General features: G+C 45.5%; 1 protein-coding gene and 1 pseudogene across 1 annotated transcript in view; both read left to right on the top strand.

Annotated features, from left to right (window-relative positions):
* Flt3 (fms related receptor tyrosine kinase 3) overlaps positions 1 to 5,888 on the top strand; it is a 70,004-nt gene extending 64,116 nt beyond the window's left edge. The window contains exons 21-24 of the mRNA XM_021162840.2: positions 2,277 to 2,388; positions 2,744 to 2,843; positions 4,019 to 4,124; positions 5,454 to 5,888. Coding sequence (XP_021018499.1) covers positions 2,277 to 2,388; positions 2,744 to 2,843; positions 4,019 to 4,124; positions 5,454 to 5,588 — 453 coding nt within the window. The 3' untranslated portion in view covers positions 5,589 to 5,888. The remainder of the gene's footprint in view (positions 1 to 2,276; positions 2,389 to 2,743; positions 2,844 to 4,018; positions 4,125 to 5,453) is intronic.
* Positions 5,889 to 10,973: 5,085 nt separating this feature from the next.
* LOC110293858 (glutathione S-transferase 3, mitochondrial pseudogene) lies at positions 10,974 to 11,434 on the top strand (annotated as a pseudogene).
* Positions 11,435 to 12,772: the final 1,338 nt, after the last annotated feature.

The following is a 12,772-nucleotide window of genomic DNA, read 5'->3' as shown; positions in this document are numbered from 1 at the left end:
ATGGATAGATAGATAAGAAACATATTTCTAAAAAGCTTCTACTTTTTCTTTTTTTTCTAGAACATGATTTTAATATTTTCAACTGTTAATATTCAACAGAAAGAATAATTATTTTAAGATATATTTTGTTGTTATCTCCTTTTCATTTCTGATGTTATTAACTTGAATACTGTCTCTGTGCCCTCTGGTTAGTCTGGCTAAGGGTTTATCTATCTTGTTTTTTCCTCAAAGAACCAGCTCCTGGGTTTGTTGATTCTTTATATAGTTCTTTTTGTTTCTATTTGGCTGATTTCAGCCCTGAGTTTGATTATTTCCTGCCATCTACTCCTCTTGGGTGTATTTGCTTCTTTTTGTTCTAGAGCTTTCAGGTGTGCTGTCAAGCTGCTAGTGTGTGCTCTCTCCAGTTTCTTTTTGGAAGCACTTAGAGCTATGAGTTTTCCTCTTAGCACTGCTTTCATTGTGTCCCATAAGTTTTAGTATGATGTGTTTTCATTTTCATTAAATTCTAAAAAGAAAATTTCTTTTTTTTTTTATTTCTTCCTTGACCAAGTTATCATTGAGTAGAGCATTGTTCAGCTTCCATGTGTACGTGTGCTTTCCGTTGTTTTTGTTGGAATTTAAGACCAGCCTTAGTCTGTGGTGATCTGATAGGGTGCATAGGATTATTTCAATCTTCTTGTATCCGATGAGGCCTGTTTTGTAATTATATGGTCAGTTTTGGAGAAGGTACCATGAGGTGCGGAGAAGAAGGTATATTCTTTTGCTTTAGGATGAAATGTTCTATAAATATCTGTGAGATCCATTTGGTTCATAACTTCTGTTAGTTCCACTGTGTCTCTATTTAATTTCTGTTTCCATGATCTGTCGACTGATGAGAGTGGGGTGTTGAAGTCTCCCACTATTATTGTGTGGGGTGCGATGTGTGCTTTGAGCTTTAGTAAAGTTTCTTTTATGAATGTGGGTGCCCTTGCATTTGGAGCATAGATGTTCAGAACTGAGAATTCATCTTAGATTTTTCCTTTGACCAGGATGAAGTGTCCTTCCTTATCTTTTTTGATAACTTTTGGTTGAAAGTTGATTTTATTCCATATTAGAATGGCTGCTCCAGCTTGTTTTCTGGAACAATTTGCTTGGAAAATTGTTTTCCAACCTTTTGCTCTGAGGTAGTGTCTGTCTTTGTCACTGAGGTGCATTTCCTGTATGCAGCAAAATGCTGGATCCTGTTTATGTATACAGTCTGTTAGTCTATCTCTTTCTATTGGGGAATTGAGTCCATTGATGTTAAGAGATATTAAGGAAAAGTGGTTGTTACTTCCTGTTATTTTTGTTGTTAGAGGTGGATTTATGTTTGTGTGGCTATCTTCTTCTGTTTTCTGTTGAAAGATGACTTTCTTGCTTTTTCTAGGGTGTAGTTTCCCTTCTTGTCTGCTGGTCCCAGTTACTTCTGGTGGTGGAACAGATGTTGCTCTCCTCCTCGCCCCTGACCCTATCCTTCTTTTCCCCATATCAAGCATTAAAAGTGTTCTTAGGTTTTAAATTTTATCATCTAATGCTGGGCAATGGTGGCGCACACCTTTAATCCCAGCACTCAGGAGGCAGAGGCAGGTGGATCTCTGTGAGTTTGAGGCCAGCCTGGTCTACAACAGCCAGGGGTGTATGAAGAAACCCTCCCTTGAAAAACAAAAATAAGTTAAGTAAATAAATAAATAAGTAGATATTGTCATCCAATGGAAAACAAAAACTAAAACTTGGAAAGGCTGGAGAGACAGCTCAGTGGTTAAGAGCACTGGCTGTTCTTCCAGCTGATCTGGGTTCAATTCCCAGCACCTTTATGTCACCTCACACTTGTTTGTAACTCTAGTTCCAGGAAACACAGCACTTTTACAGACAGACATGAAGGCAAAACACCAAATAAATCTTTTTTTTTTTTTAAAGTGGCCTCAGGTTTTAAATTTTATCATCTAACAACAACAAAGAGGGGCTGGAGAGATGGCTCAGTGGTTAGAGCACTGACTGCTCTTGCTGAAGACCCAGGTTCAGTTCTCAGCACCCATATAGTGGCTTCACATCCATCTAGAATGTCAGTTTCAAGGGATCCGACACCTACTCCTGGCAGCCTCTGGCACTGTATGCATATGGTGCACTTACATACATGCAGGCAAAACACCCATGCACATAAAATTAAAAACAAATAAACAAAAAAAAAAAAAACTTAAAAAAAAAATCTCCAAGTCTGCATGTGGGAACTTCACCAGCCTCTCTTGCATCGTACACAGGCACGGCTGCCGGTGAAGTGGATGGCACCCGAGAGCTTGTTTGAAGGGATCTACACAATCAAGAGTGACGTCTGGTCCTACGGCATCCTTCTCTGGGAGATATTTTCACTGGGTATGTGTGGCACTCACTCTGCAGGCCTCCCTGGGCTCTGGCTTTGTGTCCTCCACCCCTCTGTACCCTTCCTTTACCCTGCAAGCCAAGGGCAGGTAACACACCACTCAAGACCCTAGCTTCTACTCCTGCCTCTGTTGCCAGTGTTATTTGCTGACATCTGAGATCTGCCTTTCCCACACCCTGTTATTGATTAGGAGGCTTGGGGACCTCTGGATCCACTTGCAGCCCTCAGTACAGGGTGGGTCTGGCACTGGGGAATTCTCTTTGCTTGTTGTCAGACAGAATGTATACCAAATAGACAAATAGGAAGAACAATGTTTGTGAGGCCCCACTGAGCGCGTGTTTTTCTCAGGTGTGAACCCTTACCCTGGCATTCCTGTCGACGCTAACTTCTATAAACTGATTCAGAGTGGATTTAAAATGGAGCAGCCATTCTATGCCACAGAAGGGATGTGAGTACAGCCAGATGGGGGTTGGGTATCAGACATTTACCGTGTGCTCTAAGTCCTCTCAGATGCATTGCAAAAACAAAAGCTTGCTGGGTTTGTTGGTTTGTTTGTTTCTTCTTTCTGTTTTGTTTTCTTTTTGAGCCAAGGTTCCCCTGTGTAGCCCTGGCTGTTCTGGAATTCACTCAGTAAACCAGGCTGGCCTCAAACTCAGAGATCCAGCTGTCTCTGCCTCCTGAGAGCTGTTATTAAAGATGTGCACCGCCACCACACCTGGTTAAAACACACTTTCCTACGACATTGCTGAGATCTTATTTATTTATTTATTTATTTTTATTTATTCATTCATCTATCTATCTATCTATCTATCTATCTATTTAATGTATGTGAGTATATTGTCACTATCTTCAGACACACCAGAAAAGGCCATTGGATCCCACTACAGATGGTTGTGAACCATCATGTGGTTGCTGGGAATTGAACTCAGGACCTCTGGAAGAGCAGTCTTAACCACTTAACCGCTGAGCCATCTCTCCAGCCCTTGTTTGCTGTTTAAAAGCAGAGAAATCTTGGTACAGTGGCACCCACCTTTAATTCCCACAGCGAGGAAGCAGAGAGGCAGCCAGATCTCTGTGATTTGAGGCCAGCCTGGTCGACAGCCAAAGCTGTGTAGTGAGATCCTGTCTTGAAAAAAACAATCACCAATCAATCAATAAATTTGGCGGGGGATGGGGAGGGGGGCAAGGAGACACTTGCCTATAATCCCAGTACTCCAGAGGTGAGGTATGAGGCTGTAGGCTAATCTGTGCTAATAGCAAGACAAGAAAGAAAGGAAGGAAGGAAGGAAGGAAGGAAGGAAGGAAGGAAGGAAGGAAGGAGGGGAGGGAGGAAGAAACAAAGAAACAAAGAAAGAAACAAAGCAAGCTTCAGGTAGCTTGCGCCCTCTTGGGCAGCCTCCAAGGCTTCATTCTTCTGCTTGTGGTGCCTGAGGATTTGACTTCACCTCGCATCTATCTCACTCTCTGGTGTGGTACCAATTCTAGTCCGTGCTTCCCACAAAGCCAGCAGCGCACAGTGCACAGCGCCCCCCCCCCATGCTGCCCTGGGTGTGAACTGTGGGTGGAGCCCTGCCAAGTTCATTCACACCCCCTCACCTCTGCCTCTGTTTTGCTCTCTCACAGATACTTTGTAATGCAATCCTGCTGGGCTTTTGACTCAAGGAAGCGGCCATCCTTCCCCAACCTGACTTCATTTTTAGGATGTCAGCTGGCAGAGGCAGAAGAAGCGGTATGTGGAGGCTTGGCTTAATCATAACGGTCCCCAGGGAGATGTGTGGGTGCCACACCGGCACTAATGGCCTCAGATCCGGTTTAGGCCGATCATCTTTCTCACCTCACTTTGCCTAGATTACCCTTCCACAGTCCTGTGCAGAAGACGTACTATCTGGTGTGGGCTTGGGGGCGGGGCTTTCCTGTGATTTCATCCAAGTGATTAATAGGTTAAAAGCTCTTAAGGGTCCAGTGCAAAGGGCTAGACAACTAAATAAACCTTAACTCCTCCAGGAGCCACTGGCCTTTTCTAAGTCAACATGGTGTGAGGGTGGGTGTGGATGGGAAGGGCTTTAGCCCAAAGCCCTGAGGACCCATTGGGTCTCTGCTGCTCATTCCCCACTGATCTGAACGATGGCAAGTTTCTCCTTTGGCCTCGGTGTTCCCATCTGTAAAATGGGTTGCAAAGGTAAATGATCCTCAAGCAGCAGGATCTTGGTATTACGTCATTAGCCCCTCCTCCTTAGCACTCCTAGCACAGGAGAGGGCTGCTCCAGATGAGGGTGTGGAGCTGTGAACACTCAGAGCCCAGGTTCAGATCCTGCCTCCGTCACTAATGTCTCACATAGTGACTCTAATGTCACTAATGTCTCACGTAGCATTTGCAACTTTAGACTTTAATGTGGACATCTTGTGGGATGATAGGTTCTGTAAAGGACAAATCACCTGCCATCTGCCTTTTTCCTACCTCTCATTAAAAATGAGTGGCTGCTGTTTCAGAAAAAACAAAACCCGTGGAGGGGACTGGACAGATGGCTCAGTAGTTAGAGCACTGGCTGCTCTTGCAGAGGATCAGGGTTCACTTGCCAGTAAACAGGGTGGCTCACAGTCACCTATACCTCCTATTCCAGGAGCTCCAGCGCCCTCGTCTGGCCACTGCAGGCACTGCATTCACATACTGACAAACAGGTGCACACTCACGCACATAAAGTAAATAAAACTTCAAAACAAGCCTGGAAACTACCCAAATTCATAGTTTTATATTTATAAGATTATTTTACTTTTCAATTACATGTAGTAGTGTGTACAGGGACCCTCGGAAAACAGAAGAGGGTGTCGCATCCCCTGGGGCTGGAGTCACAAGCAATCGTGAGCCACCTCACATGGGCTCTCGGAACCAAACTCAGCAAGAGCAGCAGGTGTTTTAACCACTGAGTCATCTCTCCAGCCCCAAACTCATATTTCACGATCTGTATAAAAGTAAGGTGTATTTAAGTACTGTGCTTTCTAGGCACACAGGCGAGTCCTGCTCAGCCGGTCATTCTTGCTGCTTTCTCCCCCTTTCCAGATGTATCAGAACATGGGTGGCAACGTCCCAGAACATCCATCCATCTACCAAAACAGGCGGCCCCTCAGCAGAGAGGCAGGCTCAGAGCCGCCATCGCCACAGGCCCAGGTGAAGATTCACGGAGAAAGAAGTTAGCGAGGAGGCCTTGGACCCCGCCACCCTAGCAGGCTATAGACCGCAGAGCCAAGATTAGCCTCGCCTCTGAGGAAGCGCCCTACAGGCTGTTGCTTCGCTGGACTTTTCTCTAGATGCTGTCTGCCATTACTCCAAAGTGACTTCTATAAAATCAAACCTCTCCTTGCACAGGCGGCAGAGCCAATAATGAGACTTGTTGGTGAGCCCGCCTACCCTGGGAGGCCTTTCCAGGTCCCCCAGGCTTGAGGGGAAAGCCATGTATCTGAAATATAGTATATTCTTGTAAATACGTGAAACAACCCAAACCCGTTTTTTGCTAAGGAAAAGCTAAATATGATTTTTAAAAATCTATGTTTTAAAATACTATGTAACTTTTTCATCTATTTAGTGATATATTTTATGGATGAAAATAAACTTTCTACTGTAGAAATGTCTGTTCTTGTTCCTTTGCGTGAACTATAAGCTCATGGCCTCATCTGTGTGTGAGATTTCCTGTTGTTGTTGTTGTTGTTTTGTTTTGTTTCTCTTGAGCAGATGCATTCTTGGGGGATGCTTAGTGTTGTTTGGTTTTGAGACAAGATCTAGTTATATTGCTCAGGCTAGCCTCAAACCTGAGATCTTCCTGCCTCTGCCTCAAGTCTTGGGGTTAACGTCATCACGCCTGACGAAGGTCAGCTCTTCACCAGAGTGTTAAAGCATCCTGAGGCGACCAGGCTGAGGACCGCGGGCACCACATCTGATCTGTTCTCCCATTCCCTCCTCATTCACTTCTGATCTTTTGAAACTGAGCAAGCTCCAGCCCACAGGTTTATAAACTCACCTTGCTTTGTCCCTTTGTACGCTGGATACCACTGAGTTCTGTCCTTTAATTTCTTTGTTTTGTCCTAAGACAGGATCTCATGTGTCCCAGGCTGGCCTCAGATTGACTGTGTAGCCGAGGATGACCTGGAACTTCTGGTCCTCGTGTCCTCACCTCCTGAGTGCTGGGATCCCAGGGTGTGCCACCATGCCTGGCTTCGCCTGATTCTTTAGCCTCTTTGCCATCTAAGGCAGGGGTTCTCAACCTTCCTAATGCTGCCACCCTTTAATATAGTTCCTCATGCTGTGGTGACCCCCAACCATGAAATTATTTCATTGCTACTTCATAACTGTAAGTTTGCTACTGTTATGAATCGCAATGTAAATAATCTGATGTGCAATCGCTAGGGGGTCACGATCCACAGGTTGAGAATGCTGCTCTAATGTGTCTCTTAGCTGCTGCAAGTTCCATCTCCCTAGGCATTGACTTTGCATGTGGTATGGTATGGTGTCTTGTAAGCACCAGGTCTCTCCATTGATCCAGCTTCCACCCCTCTGCCTCTTTGCCTCTTTCACCTCTAGACACTGGCTGCATAATGTTTTCTCTCTAGCCAAAACTGCCTGGATGGTCCTGGATGTGTCTGGGCATTTCCCAGCCCCCTCTTCTGCCTCAGTCTCTGTCTCCATGCCCATCAAGAATAGCTGCCTCCGTGGCAACCTGTGAGATCTTCTTGTCTATATAATTAGGTTGTCTCTGCACAGACAGCCTACCTATGTGATGCTGTAATTAGCTTCTGTGATAATGTCCTCTCTCTCTCTCTCTCTCTCTCTCTCTCTCTCTCTCTCTCTCTCTCTATTTATTTATTTAATGTATTTGAGTACAGTCATTGTCTTCAGACGCACCAGAAGAGGGCATTGGATCCCATTACAGATGGTTGTGAGTCACTATGTGGGTGCTGGGATTTGAACTCAGGACCTCTGGAAGAGTAGTCAGTGCTCTTAATTGCTGAGCCATCTCTCCAGCCCATGTCCTCTCCTTTAAGCTGGAGTTTGAGCCGTTTGAAGGCGGATGTGATTTAGGGGAATCCAAACACTCAGCTCCAAGGAGGTAAGAGCTGTAAACAGACATTTGGTTACTCTTTAGCCTACTCATGTAAAAGCATAAGATATGCTTGAAGGCAAACATTCAGCTAATATTGTTTTTTATGTAGGTGAGTGGTGATTAGCCATGTAACAAGCATTGGAACACCTCTCCAGCTGAGCTCCGGTTCAGGTGTATTTCTCCTACCTTCCTGTCTGAATGTATTCCTACCGCACACACATGAGCATGCACACACACACATACACGAGTGGCAAGCCGGGGCGGGGGTGTGTGTGTGTGTGTGCAGGATGCAAATGGGAGAGAAGACTTTGTATTAGTTACCGTACTGTTGCTATGATAAAACAGACCTTGGCTTGCTTCAGGCTCTTGTTTACTGCTAATATTGCTGCTGAGAACATCGTATGGAAATTGGAAATATGCCCCCATCTCTCTCTGTCTCTGTCTGTCTGTCTGTCTGTTTGTCTCTCTCTCTCTTTCTCTCTCTCTCTCTCTCTCTCTCTCACACACACACTTTTAAAAATGTTTTATTTTGGGGCTGGTGAGATGGCTCAGTGGGTAAGAGCACCCGACTGCTCTTCCAAAGGTCCGAAGTTCAAATCCCAGCAACCACATGGTGGCTCACAACCACCCGTAATGAGATCTGATGCCCTCTTCTGGTGCGTCTGAAGACAGCTACAGTGACTACAGTGTACTTACATATAATAAATAAAAAAAAAAATGTTTTATTTTATTCTGAGACAAAGGGGTTTTTTTTTGTTTTGTTTTTGAGACAGGGTTTCTCTGTATAGCCTTGGCTGTCCTGGAACTCGCTAGGTAGATCCCCTGCCTCTGCCTCCCGAGTGCTGAGATTCAAGGTGTGTCCCATCACCACAAGATTTTGTTATGCACCCCAAGCTGGCCTTGAACTCGAAATCCTGCTCCTCGGCCTCCTGAGGTCCTGCACTGCTTCTTCACATTGGCCTTCACAGCTGTCTCTGTCGCTTACACCTGAGAAGCTATTATGGAACCGGAGGCCAACTCTCAGCCTCCCAGGCACAGCCGAGTGGTTCGCCAGCGTTCCTTCTCTCTCTGTTAGTCTGCCAATGGCCTTTCTCGCTTTCTCTGTCTTCTCTGTCTTGATGGAATTGGAGGAGGCAGAAGAGATACAGGAATTTGCAAAGCCTCTTGAGCTACTTGTCCTGAGATGTGTGTTGATAAAGCAAGGCAGAATAGTGATGTGAGTTACCCATCAAGCCTCTTCCTTCTTTCAAAGTGACTTTGCCCAGGGCATGTGCATATTGTGTCTGTGACATCCCTCTGGATGGAGCCAAACACACAGTCACATCTGGAGTCATGTCCTTATGTGCAGCGTTAAAATCCTCAAAGGAGGGCTGGTGAGATGGCTCAGTGGTTAAGAGCGCCGACTGCTCTTCCGAAGGTCCGGAGTTCAAATCCCAGCAACCACATGGTGGCTCACAACCATCCATAACGAAATCTGATGCCCTCTTCTGGAGTGTCTGAAGACAGCTACAGTGTACTTACATATAATAAATAAATAAATAAATAAATAAATAAATAAATAAATCTTTAAAAAAAATCCTCAAAGGACTTCATTTCCATGGAAATGGATATTCTCTTGTGGGTTTCGTAAAAGTGGTTTTATAGCCTTTATACTACCAAATGCTTCTTTTAACAGCATGATATTGGAGGTGGAAAGACAGTTAATAGTCCATACTGCTATTGTGGAGGACCTGAGTTCAATTCCTAGCACTCACAACTGGGACATCACAGCCTCTGGCAACTCCAGTTCTGAGGGATCTGACGCCCTCTACTGGCCTCCATGGGCACTGCATTCATGTAGTGCATACACACACTCAGGCACATACACATAAACATAAAATACGTAAATCCTTCTTTATAAAAAGCATAATATTGACTTGTTCTTCATAGATGTATTCATGTTATGCAGTGATTATCCCTAATCTGAAATACTAAAACCCAGAATCTGAGCATGATGAACATCTGCATAATACGTCTCACACACACACACACACACACACACACACACACACACACGGAAAACTCAATGCCTGGCCTCCAGTGAACAGACGTTAGAATGAAGTGAGTTAAAATTATCACAGCAAGTTACCACCAGGCTGTGTACATAAGGCACACATGAAACATTAACTGATCCTTTGAATTATATGTGCAAAAATATTCCAGTCATAGCAAATTGAGTCTGGTTCCTGACACTCCAGCCAAGGGGTACTCTACCTGCCTTACCCCAAGCTGACATTGCCCATATTGCTGATGTCCTATGAAAACACACTCCTTGACCACCATCTTCAAACTAAGGACATTTGAATATGCTTCTGGGCTGTGTGGGGTAGAGGTTTGGAGCATATCCTTCATAGAAAGTGAAGTCAGGGGCTGGTGAGATGGCTCAGTGGGTAAGAGCACCCGATTGCTCTTCCAAAGGTCCAGAGTTCAAATCCCAGCAACCACATGGTGGCTCACAACCATCCGTAACGAGATCTGGCGCCCTCTCCTGGAGTGTCTGAAGGCAGCTACAGTGTACTTACATATAATAAATAAATCTTAAAAAAAAAAAAAAAAAAGAAAGTGAAGTCAGCTGAGGTGGAAACTTAAGGGCTCATTGGAAAGTCAGTGGTGTGGGAAGGTGTTTGCTAAGGCAGACACGTGAAGGAATATTTAGCTGAAGCAGACACAGGAGAAAAGGATGTTCTGCTAAAGCAAGCATGTGATGAAGGACTCTTTGCTAACAACACGCATGCATTGTCTTACGTTGTGTAGCTCTATTTGTCAGGAATCTATAGAGAGAAATGCACCAAAACAAAACAAAACAACAACTTCTGGTGGTGTATTGTGGCTTCTTGCTGCTTCCAAGGACTCTGATTGGCAGAGTAATGTCAGCTGAGACAGTCGAACAGGATGAGGCAAGACCCGTGCAGGACACGTGACGATTTCAGGGAGTATAAGTAGAACTCAACAGACAGTGACGGAGACTGAGCTTGGCTTGTTTATAGAGCTGGCTGTGCAATGTTGTTGGTCTCTTGTCTTCACCAGTCTTCGATCCCCCGAGAGAGGCACAGCTGAGAACTTCTCCTGTGTCCCTCCGGGTCCCTCTTGCTGACTCTGCTAAGTAGGTTGTGCCACCGCTGCTGATTCTGTTTGCTGTCCCGACTCTTCCAAACTGGACTGCTGATGTATCTGTGAAGTGTTTGTGAGTGGATCGAGCTGCTGACCTGTGAGCTGAACTGTTGATTTCCAGACATCACAGACCGGAGTTGCTCTAAAGAACCTTTCTAAACAGGTCCACTTTCCCCGTATCCTTCCCCCCGCCACCCCCCCCCCACACTTCCTCTGGTGGGTGGTGGACTAAAAGGGAGGTTAAAGCATTTAAGAGCCATCATTAAAAATAAGGATTGGCAGAGCCGCACTCAGGCACTGCAGTGCAGCTCAGGTCTGCACCAGGTGCGCGAAGGTGAGCCAGAGCCAAGATGGCTGTCCTTTCTAAGGAATATGGATTTGTGCTTCTCACTGGTGCTGCCAGCTTTGAGATGGTGCTCCACCTAGCCATCAACGTGGGCAACGCCTGCAAGAAGGACAAGGTAGAGTACCCTGTCACCTACTGCACAGATCCTGAGAGTGGGCATATTTCAACTGCATTCAGCGCGCCCATCAGAACATGTTGGAGGTGCACCCTCCCTACCTGTTTTTCCCAACAGTGGGAGGTGTTTACTACCCGCGCATAGCTTCTGGCCTGGGTTTGGCCTTGGTTCTTGGACGAGTTCTTTACACATATGGAGACCCTAGCAAGCGGTATCGAGGAGCCATGGGCTCTCTCGCCCTCTTTGCCCTGATGGGCCCCACCATGTGCTCTGCTTCCCAGCATCTCGGCTGGATTGGACCGGGCTTAGGCTGCGGGGCCAGATCCTGCCACTGAGGAATGGGGGGCCTTCCGACTCTCATTTGCCTCCAACGACTTATCCTGATTTCCAGTTCCACTGTTTTGTTTTTGGGTTTTTGTTGTTGTTGTTGTTGTTGTTGTTTTAAATATAATAAAAACTTACCTGGCATCAGCCTCGTACCTAAAAACAAACAAACAAACAAACAAATTAATTAAAATAAGGATTGAAAAGGTTAAGGTTACAGTTAGGATCACCAAGCATGCCCCTGTTCACTTTAGCGTGGGCTAAGCTGTGTCCCTGAGCGGAGGACACCTCTCTTTTTCTTTCCCTTCCTTCCTTCCTTCCTTTCTGTCTCTTTTCTTCCTTCCTTTCTCTTTTAAAAATGTATTTATTTTATTTATATGGGTGCTCTATCTGTATGTACACCTGCATAACAGAAGAGGGCATCAGATGCCATTACAGATGGTTGTGAACCACCATGTGGTTGCTGGGAATTGAACGCGGGGCCTCTGAAAGAGCAGTGTACTGGCTGGTTTTGTGTCAACTTGATACAGCTGGAGTTATCACAGAGAAAGGAGCTTCAGTTGAAGAAATGCCTCCATGAGATCCAGCTGTAAGGCATTTTCTCAATTAGTGATCAAGGTGGGAAGGGCCCTTTGTGGGTGGTGCCATCCCTGGACTGGTAGTCTTAGGTTCTATAAGACAGCAAGCTGAACAAACCAGGGGAAGCAAGCCAGTAAGCAGCATCCCTCCATGGCCTCTGCATCAGCTCCTGCTTCCTGACCTGCTTGAGTTCCAGTCCTGACTTCCTTTGGTGATTAACAGCAGTGTGGAAGTGTAAGCTGAATAAACCCTTTCCTTCCCAACTTGCTTCTTGGTCATGATGTTTTTTTTTGTTTGTTTTTGTTTTTCGAGACAGGGTTTCTCTGTGTAGCCCTGGCTGTCCTGGCACTCACTTTGTAGATCAGGCTGGCCTCGAACTCAGAAATCCACCTGCCTCTGCCTCCCGAGTGCTGGGATTAAAGCCGTGCGCCACCATGCCCGGTTAGTCATGATGTTTTGTGCAGGAATAGAAACCCTGGACTAAGACAAACAGCCAGGGCTCTTAACCACCGATCCATCTCTCCAGCCCTTCTTTTCTTTCTTAAGAAAGGTTTATTGACTATACCACAAGAGGCAGCCTGCTGGGACATAACTAGGGTACTACTTGCCATGTCTTCCCTTTAAAAATTTTTTTTTCGGAAATTTGAAATCTACCCCCCTTCTTCCCCTTCTAACTCCCCCCATGCTTCCCACAACTGCTTATCAAGTTCATGACTAACATCTTCCATAATTACTGTTTTATACACACACACACCCTAGTGGGCCCACTT

Source organism: Mus caroli, unplaced genomic scaffold, assembly GCF_978045245.1.
Source record: "Mus caroli unplaced genomic scaffold, Mus_caroli_1 scaffold_4, whole genome shotgun sequence".
Taxonomy (NCBI): domain Eukaryota; kingdom Metazoa; phylum Chordata; class Mammalia; order Rodentia; family Muridae; genus Mus; species Mus caroli.
This window is presented reverse-complemented; position numbering and strand designations above follow the sequence as displayed.